General features: G+C 39.9%; 1 protein-coding gene across 1 annotated transcript in view; it reads left to right on the top strand.

The window, feature by feature from the left end:
- LOC129245208 (retinal homeobox protein Rx) overlaps positions 1-11,748 on the top strand; it is a 148,132-nt gene extending 136,384 nt beyond the window's left edge. Inside the window, exons 5-6 of the mRNA XM_054883246.1 lie at positions 10,592-10,757; positions 10,872-11,748. Of these exons, the coding sequence (XP_054739221.1) occupies positions 10,592-10,757; positions 10,872-11,719 (1,014 nt within the window). The 3' untranslated portion in view covers positions 11,720-11,748. The remainder of the gene's footprint in view (positions 1-10,591; positions 10,758-10,871) is intronic.
- The last annotated feature ends 459 nt before the right edge of the window (positions 11,749-12,207 follow it).

Raw genomic sequence — 12,207 nt, 5'->3', positions numbered from 1 at the left:
TTAAATAATTTTATTTTATTTTAATTATTTATTATTAATTATTAATTTTTGAGTATTGGTTTTTGTGTCCCATAAGTACTAGCAGTCGGCCATGGGCTCGTCCCGATTACGCATGCATCTGCCATTACGAAGAGAAAAAAATTGCGAGTCTCTTAATTCTTTCTAACAAAATATTTCCAATCCAAGCTTTTAATATACTCTTGAAAATCCCATAGTTTTGTATCTGAGTACAAATTATTTTCTCAAAAATTTTTTTTTCATTTTGAAAAAGGCGCGGCAAGAGGCACCGAGAGATTTACAACTCTTAAACACTCAGCCTGGGCTTTTACATTCTATTCAAAGCTCTACAAATTGAGAGGGTAGATAGAGAAGGGGAAAAGCTGGGAAGTAACAGACAGAAAGAAGAAATAGAATAGAATAGCGACATAGACTGAGACAGAGACCTCGGTACCTAGTACAGTGAAAATTTTCCAGATTCTTTGGCAAATCTGAAAATATGCTCCAGTTTGAGAGAACGAATTTTACTCATTCTCACGACATCGGAACCCAAAATTCGTAGTCTTGCTCTAGCACAGGCAGGACACTCGCAGAGAAAATGCAATACACATATGGTATAAGAATGCCATTGTGAACTTATATAGAATGTCCACCTGCCCGAAAATTCGGCAAAATTACTATATCCCAATATACATACATTCATAAATGCCTCGAAAGAAGGTTATTATGAATTTTTTTAACCTTCTTATGAAGACCTAAAAGTCCACCATCAATGGTGTATAAACACGGATATTTCCATTTATATATTAGGAGGTTGAATTAGTTTTAAAGGTGACACACAGATGGCGCTATTTATCACTTTATCGCGTTGGCAATACTGAATATATATTCATGACAAAGCCTCATCCCTAGGCTTTGCTTATCAGTATCTGTCATTTCGCTGAAGTATAAACAACGCAGTGTTTTCGTGCTCCGAGTATGTCAACTTTCGTGCCGTCGAAACGCAATTTGCGGGAAGCTTTGCTTTTCTGCTTCAATTTGAAAAAAAATACAGCCCCAGCCCGTGAATTGCTGCAGGAGGCCTACCCAGACCATACTCCGTCGATTTCAACATGTGAGTACTGGTTTCGACGATTCAAAAGTGGTGATTTTCACACCGAAGACAAGGAGCGTCTTGGCCAGCCCAAAAAGTTCGAGGACGCGGAATTGGGGGAATTGGTAAACGAGGACTCGTGCCAAACCCAAGAAGAGCTTGCTGAATCATTGGGCGTTGATAAATCAACCGTTTGCAGCGTCTAAAAGCGATGGGAATGATCCAAAAGCAAGGACATTGGGTCCCGTACGAGTTGAAGCTGCGCGACGTCGAACTTCGATTTTTTACGTGCGAATTGCTGATCGAGCGACAAAATCGGAAGGGTTTTTTGCATCGGGTGGTGACTGGCGACGAAAAATGGATCCACTACGATAACCCAAAACGCAAAAAATCATGGGGTTTGCCCGGCCACACATCAACATCGACGGCCAAGCAGAATATTCACGGCAAGAAAATCATGCTCTGCATTTGGTGGGATCAGGTCGGCGTCGTATATTTTGAGCTGCTCCAACCGGGCGAAACAATCACGGGGGATCGTTACCGACTGCAATTGATGCGTTTAAGCCGGGCATTGAAAGAAAAACGGCCGGAAACGGTAAAAAGGCACGACAAGGTTATTTTGCAACATGACAACGCTCGGCCGCATGTTGCTCAACCTGTCAAAAAATACCTTGGAACGCTTGGCTGGGAAGTGTTACCCCACCCGCCGTATAGTCCAGACATAGCTCCCTCCGATTATCATTTGTTCCGGCATATGAGTCTCGATTTGGCGGACCAGCGGTTCTCCTCGTACGAGGCTACCAAAATATGGGTTGAGTCATGGATAGCCAAGCAGCGGCCAGAATTTTGGAGAAACGGCATCCGGAAATTGCCCGAAATATGGGCGAAAGTTGTAGCTAGCGATGGCCAATACTTCGAATAAAATATTTTGTACCGTTTTTTCACAATAAAGCCCCAAATCTTCGAAAAAAACCTTTAAAACTAATTCAACCTCCCAATAATTATACGCACCTGTAGAAAGTTCTTAGAAACATTCAAGTAGAATACAGTTTCCTATATCAATAGTGATCTGATTCTAAAGAATACGCTTGGCATTTAATTTGTAATCTACTTTGGATTAAAACATTTTATAAAAGCACGTCAACTGAAATTTTGGCGTCTGAGACGGTCCGTTACACATCGGCTCTAAATTATAAAGTATTCCCGCGATTCCTTACTCCTCATCCTTGAGAAAACGAAATACCTAGAACTCCTGATAACAAAAGGTAGATCAAACTGTTCATACAGGCTCCCACTCACTGAGGTTATTTGCTCAGGTGCTATAAATAATTACTTCAGATTTCGGGAAAGCACTTCTTCAAAGAACTGTTGCAGTCTAAGTTAAAATGAAAAAGTAGTAGCAGGTACTTCAGCCAATCTAATCTAACTTGACTTACCTTAATACGAAATAAAAAAGGGTCTATGGCAAGCTATTGATGAACACTTAAGCACAATTTTTCGAAAGGTATGGTAAATGCCAATTTTGAGAGTATTTTCAAGTAGCGTAAATTTCTGGTGATCTCTTGGTAAACGGCTGTGTTTATAGATTAATGAACGCACTAGTTTAAAAATATTTGACTCATTTAAACCAAGTTTACTTTAATACTTCATTTTTCTCCAGAATGCTACGAAGATCAAACATTGGAACAAGCTTCACACTCTAAAATTACCGTTATTGTGCTGTACATCTTTTTTGCTAGCCTCCTGAGCTCCTGTAATGGACAGACGGCCGTGGCAACACTCGGCATACCGTACATAGATGATAATGTGGCTAACAAACAGTCATCAATGTATGCAACACAGACAAAACGTATCCTCAATGATTCCAATGGTGGTTATATGCTGACCCCATGGATTATATCCTATGATAATACAGACCATCAACCGAATATCTTTTCTTCCAAGTTGTATAAGAAAGTTCGACAGTTTTCTGTTCGGACTTGTCACAAAACACTTTGCAGTTCTGCAGCGTTCTACACTGGATGCTCGTTCTAGATTGGAACATTCCAGTCCCCATTTAATTTTACTTATCACTTCAAACTTCTTTTTTTTTATTTATTCATCTGCCGCATCCACTCAAGCACTGACATCAGCAAATTAACTCAATTCCCAATAAGAATTATTAACTTGCAAAACTTTGCAGTCTCTAAATGCTTCAACTGCTACCCAGCCTTCCTCGTTCTATTTAGCGCCACACGCCTGCTTACATACAAATAAGAAGTAACTGCAATATTATAATATTCTTTTCACACAGTGGGGCAGCAGCAGCAGCAGCAGCAGCATACAAACATAAGAAGTAACTACAATATTATAATATTCTTTTCACACAGTGCGGCAGCAGCAGCAGCATTAGGTGGTGAGTCATTACGGCAATGACAAAGATGGCGTGGACCAACTTCAAACTGATTTACCTAATTTGCGCACCACTTGGCATTTGCAACAACAGCAATAAAAAGCAAACTTGGATTATAAAAAAGATGAACATGCAAAGTAAAGTGAAACGAAATAAAATAAAATAGACAAACTGTCTCGAGTTCACCAGAAATGTTTTCTTTATTGCCGGTTTGCAATTTTTTCGGTTAACTTTTTCAAACTGGTTTCATATAAAAAACAAAAAAAAAAAAAAACATGAAATGGGCGGCGTTTAGAGCGTAAGCCACCGCATCCATGTTGCACCAAGTAATGAATTCGTCCAAGGGAATAGCAAAACCATTTTGTTGGCGCCCATATACCCATACACTCGCATGTGTATATCATTGTGCCTTGTGTTTTGTGTTTTTTGTTAGTGTTACTCTTGGTTTGTTGGTGTTTGTGAAGTCGAAACGTTTTTATTAAGCTGGAACTCTTGTGTGTTAAAAGTCAATTTTCCAATTTGCAAACTGTCAGAAACATTCGAAAAGCAATTTGTGTTCTTTCGTTCGGTCGCACGTTGGCTTGTCTGTGTGCCCTACCTGACACCCCTCCGCCCTGAACTACTATGCGTGTATTTTTATAAAATGTTTCGATGTTTTACCGCCCCCCCCCCACTTACATTACCTTTACACACCGCACCCCCTGAAAGCACCTGCTCGTGTTGCTTACTCAGTTTTCTTCTTTTTTTGGATTACTTAGTTTTTGCCCTGTCCGCCAGCCAGCCAGTCAGCTAACCATCATCCAGCCAACCTGCCTTGTTTACTCATCCCCTCTGCAGTAGCAGCATCAAATACTGTTGCTTGTAAAGAAACTTGCAAGGTGTACGATTAAATTACAACAACAATAACGCACGTAATATGAAAGCACACAGCACATCACCGTTGGCCCTACACTAACAACAACATCAAAAAGAATGACAGAAAATAGAAGAATAAAACGCAAAGCAATAGGAAAACGTAATAAAGCTGCGTAACATGGGCCCACTTGGTGGGGCTCGGTTGGTGGTGTTCCAAAGCGTTGGCTCGCCACCTTTGCTGCTTGCGCTGGCTGCAGCTCTGAGTCTGGCTGTGAGTCTAGCTGGCGCCCCTGGCAAAGAAGTTTTCCAATAAAATGGTAAACTTTGAAATGTGTCGAGAGCGTCAAGGTAGAGTAGAGAGATTTGGGCTGGCGAGCTGTTGAGTTGACACAGAAGAAAACAACAAATAAGTATCCAAACAAAAACGACCCAAATTGCTGGCTGCTGGCTGCTGGCTGCTGCCGAGCAAAGTTTATGAAAAAGATTAAAGTTGAAAAGTGGTTGACGTCGCCATTTGAAATGCGTACAAACTCACGCATGAAACTGAGTTATATGTACATACATACATACGTGTGTGCTAGTACTTTCCCCATAGACGGTGTGGAGTTGGGGCTTTGGGTAAACAATTGAGGGGTTGTGAGGTTATCGCCAGCAATTGAATATTAACTGGTGAGAGCAACCCTCGCAATGTGATGATTTCAATTTTATGAGAGCATTGCGCCAGTCAACTGTATACGGGAGCGAGAGAGTATATTTGGTGCTAAGAGCGTAGCATCGCTGCTGGTACAACACAGCATCCCCGCTTTTCTACAACAACACCTGGTTGTGGGTGTTGGGTTGGAAAAGTGGGTGGTTGGCTGACGTTGGAAAGCTTTGGGTGGAGGTTATTAAAAGGTGGGCGGTATTTTAAAAACGCAGACATCTACTCTACCTCAATCAGTGCGCGCGCGCCTCTTCTACGTATGCGTGTGCACACATACATACGCACAACATAGATGGATTTACTATATATGTATATGTTTGTATGTATGTATATGGAAATTTTGTGTTTATTTTCATTATGGCGCGCCATGAATGGAAATTACAAAATTGATTTTGATGATTTAATTAAAATGAAGAAGCACAAACGCAAATTATAACAGGCAAGCAGAGTTGACGTGCTGTGGTGAACATTCGTCCCATGCCCCACCTATCCCACCCAACTCGCAGCATTTGCCCCACGCGGCTGAGCATCTAACGATATGTGTCAATATTCATTTGCTCAGTAATAGAGAAGCATAAAAGGGAAAATGTATGTACGTACGCGCAGTGGGAAATTAAGATTATGAAATAGGTGGACCTTTATTTTGTTAAGTTATTAATATGGAGAAAGCGGTATTAGAAAACAAAGGCTTAAAAGCATTTTTGTAAAATAGAAACAGTCTAGGGGACTAAATGTTAGTGGTCAAGCCCATTCGGTAAGCCCCAGTGTCAATTTTAAATGTGAGATCGATCTATTCAGCTTCCGAACTTTTGTTTTTATTAAATTTATGTGTCTATTATATCGCGGGTCTATAACTTCAGAGTGAAGAATTTGCCAAAAAAAATATGAGATTATTTCAATTAAAGGTCAATAAGTATATTATTCAAGACATTTTCCATTGTGTGCTGTAACTATTTTTATCATAGCTCAGTTAATTTATAGCAACATAGCAACCGTTCTTATTTTGTGACAAGGAAAGAAACAAGTAAATTTTTGATGCATTCAATTAAAGTGAAGTAAATACTTGAAAATGTACGAGTATACTGAGCTAAGGGCTTAGATCACTTAAGGGGGGAAACCAGTTTAGACTTATCAAAAAATCGACTTTTTTATTGCATAAATTGTTAGTATAACTACTCAAGAATATGTGGTAAAAATTTTAAAGCGAAATTCGCATTATTCTCGATTCTATGAGCATATCAGTGACTGCCCGTCAGTTCCGCACCGTAGCGCGCGTTAGTTAGAGCGACGTTTTTCTCGAAACTACTTTTTTTCAACTTGTGGGCACTCTAGCTCAAAAAGTTATCCACCAATCGTTATGAAATTTTTTATGAATCCTAATTCATATGAACCTAATTCTGGGATTATATTAACATTACAAATATTTTTTTTTAGTAAAATAGATGAAAAAATTTGGTATGAAAAATTACATTGTGTTCAAGCGCCTCAAAGATATGCAATTTTCAATAGTATTTTATCAAAATTAGGTTCATATTCTTAGCAAACATGTTGTTTGCGAAAAAAAAAATTGTTGTTGATTAGGGAGAAAAATTGCAACTTCAGGAATGCCCACCAGCAAGATACTCGGATGGCGATCGTCCATGGACAACACGATCTAACGCCACTATTTCCGGTGGAAATGGCTTGAAAGAATTTTAAAGTGTACTTAAAAATATGAGTATAATACCCTTCATGCTTAAAAAATTTCTGATTATTCCTTCCTTGTTCATAAAAACACCAAAATTTCAGCCTCCTAAACCGGTTCCCCCCTTAAGGGGTCCCAGTGGTCTAGAGCTCGAAAATTTAGGTTAGTATCAGGAATTTTTGGTACAATAAAAAAAAAGAAAAACTTTATTTAAATTTTTTAGGCTTTTTATTTAACTTCTTTACATACAAAAATGAGAAAAATTTTTTTTTTAAATTTTAATAATTTTGAAAATGACGCTGAAGTTGACACTCCTCAAAAATTGAACCTGGACGATGTTGTCCATTTTGGCTCTTCTACTTATCTGAAACACAAAAACCAAAAAATTAATAATCAGTATGACTGTAATAGCTGTGTCCAGCTACTAAAATACAAAAAAAAATTGACAAAATGGCGCGGTTGCGAATTTTACACCCTAAAAATCGGGCTGTTTTTCAGTTTTTTGATAAAAAAAATACGAAATAATTGAAATAATGCTATGATTCTAGTGCGGGCGATAGCATCGTTTTTTTCAACACCAGGCCGAAAAGAGTCGTTTCGAGATAAAAGAGTTTAAAGTTTGAGGTACAGGAGCACGCGGACCGCTCTCTACCCAGTTAAGGCGCTGTAGAACCTATAATATTGGGAGTTTCTGGAAAATTGAAAAATTTCACAGTATATTCTGAAGGTACTTTATTTTGGAAATAACGAAAAAACAAAAAAAATCGATTTTTCAAAATTTCTTAGACCACAGAAAATCAGCAAATTTTGAAAAATTTTTTTCGGTGTTCAATGAAAAAACATCAAGATTTCGAAAAAGGTACTTTATGAATTATTTTTGTAAAGTAACAAAAAAATAGTAGACAATGGCAATCCTCTGAGATTATTTCTGGCATAAAAAGCTCATCATGACCTTTATGTGTTATGAGCTCATCAGAAACAAATAGAAATCGCGGGGGGGGGGTGGGGGGGGCAAATGTGGTGAATACGTTGGATGCCAACAATTCTAACTTTAATTCATGAATTTTTTGCTATGCCAAAATACATGTCTCGGTGCATTGTCCCGATGCGCTTATCATGAGCAATATTCGATCTTCGACTGTAGTCGAAAGTGCTGATCGAACGAATTTTCATTTGGTATGAAGAATAGGACTATTGTGATTTTCGATCACTCGACGCATTTGCAATAGATAACTTTTTCTCAGCTGAACTGGTCACTGGTAGTTGTTTCCAGGCCAAATTCCACCCCAGATGGATTTATGCAGGCATCAAGTTGCAGTAAGCCGATTGTACTTTCTTCGGTATTTGAAAATCCCTCAGCCCCCACCTGTTGTTCGGAGTTCAGATTTGTTTTGCGACATGTTTTTCTTCGCTTTTGACTTCATGTAAGCTCATACGTGCCAATGGAAAATAAAAATGTATTTCTACAAATATCACAAAAAAAAACCATTATTAACCTTAATCTATTTTGCTGCCGTTCTAACTGGTGGTCCCAAGCAATTCAGCTCCCAATTTTTTTGCTGCTTGAACTTTGGTGCAAATCCCTTTTGCGTGCAAATCCCTCAATACGCTACACAATCGCAAAATTTTTTTCTCTAGCAAACCAGTTTGCAAGTAAGCCACAAACAAAATTCCTTTCGCATTCCAAAAACCTGAACTGAACGAACTCGTTTCAGAGCCGAAGAATCAGGTTCACACCACTCTTTAGCTTCTTGTTTCGATTTAAGATCATTTTAATAGATTCAAAGAAGTGACGAATTGATGCATAAAGTCCACTTTATTCTTCCGAAAACGCTCCAAATGTTGCTGAGAAAGTCGCATTCGAATGGATTTTTATTCCATTATTAGCTAATGCGGCACCCATTGTGATCACAGCTTTCTGAAACCCTATACTTAATCAAATTATTGCTTAGAGTGCCCAACGATATGCCTGGGGCTTCTACTAAATCTCTTTCAGTCACTTGATGATTTTCCAATACGATTTTCTATATTTTTCATACGACTTCTGGTGTTGTTGTTGTTTCTGCACGTCCTTGACGTGGATCGTCTTCAAGGCTTGTACGATCACGTTTAAATTGTGCTACCCTATTTTTACTGTACTAATTGATGGTGATAGGTATTTTGCATTTAAGCCTTCCAAAAATAAAAATTCAATCACCGTAGGATACTTGATTTTTTTCCATTGTAGAAAAGACTGTGACACGTCTATACTAAATGGTTTGAATGAATTGACCGATTGAAATGACACTTCAGATTGGTTCATGGGAAGAGTGTACCAACATAACAAAAGAAATTTAGGCTAGAAGCAACGCCCACTCTTATCGAACCGCAAAACTTATTGAACAACCTAGTAAATTTATAATTTTACCTAACTAACTGAGCAAATTTTGCATGCCGCACTTGAAGCATATAAATTTCCAAAAAGTAATCCTCTCACCCTTTAAGCTGATGTGCTTATTTGTTACGTACCTTTCAAATGCTTCTTTAATATTTTTTTAATTCAATTAAACCCAACAAATTTCAAATTCACTATCGAAAGGTTAAGATAAAAGATATTTTCGAAATAAAGATGAAATCCGCTGATTATTTCATCTGCTTTTGGCCGCAAGTCATACTTTTCACAAATACCCACCCGACTTTCACTTCGCCGTTTCGTCGTAAATTATCAACGTCAACAGCGTCAAAAATTAAATTTCCATCATTATAATTCCTATTAATTCGCGTAAATTGCACATAATTACTTTGTGCGCCAGTCTACGACCGACCGTCAAGTTGTAGGCCAACCTGCTGCTGGATGCGCAGGCGGTGAGCAGAGCTTGCTGGGCGATGAAAGTTGCATGAGGCGGCGGGAGGAGAAGCTGACATTCGCAGTGAATTAAAGATAACCGCTATCTCTTTCCCACTCTCTCCTTCACTCTGTTTCTCTCTCTCTCTCTCTCTCTCACTCCCTTTGTACTCTCTTTAGAAATACAGCAGCCATTTACACAAACCACCAATTCGCTCTCTCATTACGCCAGAGCGTACCAATTAGTCGCGCACATTCTGTGCGTCTGTCAGCGTCACAGAGTTGCCACTTGCCACCACCCCCACCCGCACACTACTCGGTCGTCTGCCATTTTTGCGCACATCCTTCCTCTCGTCTGTGGCTATGGGTTGCTTAAGTTGCCCTATAAATCTTACACACTCATTGTTACGATAATTCTAATTAGTACCGAAGCACTAATTGAATTTTATCTTTTGCTCTTTGCTGGCTCTTCCACAGACTCACACTCTCGCATAGGTATTTGCGTGTCAGTGCTGCCACACTTTCTGTACTTTCGTTTTAATTATTAATGTCTACATTTTTCTTCACTAATGAGCAGCGGCGCCATTTTGTTTTCACAGAAGATGCTGTTGGTTGTGTGGTTGTTGTTGTTGTTGCAATTAAGCTCGTTGAAATGTAATTAAGTGCGGATGTTGCACGGCTGTATGTGGATGTCAGGTCTGCTTATTCTCTATTGTTTTAACATAGCGGAAATACCGCAAAATGGTGACTGTTAGACGGATTCATTTATTGATTGTTTCGCCTCTCTCCCTTTTTTATAAGGAATCTTCGCTGGATTTAGGTAGACTCACTAAAGTTGCACTTCTTATGAGGCAATTCGACTGATTTTTGTTTTATTTAATTGGGTTTGCTAAAAAGAAAATTAGTAAAACATTGCCTTCAAATGGACTAGAAATATTAAAATTTATTATCCTACGTTCTTTAATATCTAAGCTGTAATACTGCAGTAAAAAAAAAAATAAAAATATTAAATAAAATCTGTATCTTTTCTCGTGCCATTTCAGGTTTGGTTCCAAAATCGTCGCGCCAAATGGCGTCGCCAAGAGAAATCGGAGAGCCTACGCTTGGGGCTCACCCACTTCACTCAACTGCCACATCGTCTTGGTTGTGGCGCTGGCGGCCTGCCTGTCGATCCTTGGCTATCGCCGCCGCTACTCTCCGCTCTGCCAGGTAACTATCATCTCATTTGCCTCATTATTTGCTTGCAATTAAATTCGCATTTTACTATTTTTTAATTCACATTAAAGTTTTTCTCTATTCACATCCAACTTCGTCCTTCGGCAGGTTTCCTTTCGCACCCGCAGACCGTCTATCCCAGCTATTTGACGCCCCCACTTAGTTTGGCTCCATCCAGTTTGACCATGAGCAGCTTGGCAGCCATGAGTCATGGACCGCATGGCCCCGGTATGCATCCCGCCGCCGCACATCCTCAACCGCCCACCGGTCATCCTGGCATACCACCACCATCGGCACTGAGTGCAGCTACCCACCCTGGCCATCATGTACAATTGTCACATTTATCGCCGCATCTGTCACGCATGTCGCCACAAAGTTTGGCCACAATGCCACCACAGCTGAGTTCATCCACGACGACGTCGTCAGTATCGTCATCGTCCGCATCGTCTATGTCAGCGGCCGTAGCGAATGCAGTCGCCACAGCGCCTATCACTTCGAATGCGGCCGGCATGACGGCGCTTTCGCCATTGGCGTCCAGCATGTCTGTGCTGCCACCACCTCTAGCACCGGCGCCGACCTTATCCTCAGCCACCGCACTAAACTCGCCGCCATCGCGCGCAACTCAACCAACAAATTTGGAACAGTCACCGCAAAATCTCACCACAAGTAACGATGCAAATGAAGCAATGCTCATCGGCGGCAATAGCGCCGGCAACGGCAGTGGAAATAGTAAATGTAATACGGCCAGTATGGAACTGCTCGATGTGGGAAGGGATAGCCCACCGCCGGGCCGTGCGCTAAGCAATAATGCATCCACCAATCCCATCAGTCGGCAGTCGCCGATTGCGACAAATCAACCGCAGACAGCGGATATACGCTCCAATTCCATAGCGACGTTGCGCATCAAGGCAAAGGAGCACTTGGAAAGTATCAATAAAGGACTGGCTATGGTCTAAATGCTCAACACCCACAACAACCGCCAGCCGCCACCATCTCTCTCGTCATACATCCGCGAGAGGCAGATGCGGCCACATGCACACCAGCAAGCTTTTCTGTTTAAAATTGCATTTGTAATTGATTTGATGGTTTGCAGCGATTAGTGATTTTAATTAGTAAATAATTGTCGTATTTTAATAGGAATGGCATGTAAGCAAAATCAATACATACAAAACGCATTAATGCAATACATGTAAATTATAATGTAAGTGTGTATTAGTAGGCTCTAGTTAAATTTTATGATAGAATTCTGCCCTTAGGGTGCCTCTGTGCTGCAGTATCAGCATTTGATGTTCTACTTGAGTGCATATTTATAAAATATATTAAATGCGTATATACATATATACACATCTACATATGTACATGCAAATGTAATGCACCACGAATCAAAATATCCAACTGACATGTCGCTGTTCCATTAATTTTAGCTCCTACGGATTATTTAGAT

Source organism: Anastrepha obliqua, chromosome 4, assembly GCF_027943255.1.
Source record: "Anastrepha obliqua isolate idAnaObli1 chromosome 4, idAnaObli1_1.0, whole genome shotgun sequence".
Classification (NCBI taxonomy): domain Eukaryota; kingdom Metazoa; phylum Arthropoda; class Insecta; order Diptera; family Tephritidae; genus Anastrepha; species Anastrepha obliqua.
The sequence above is the reverse complement of the archived record's forward strand: the minus strand, read 5'-3'. Positions and strand labels throughout refer to the sequence as shown.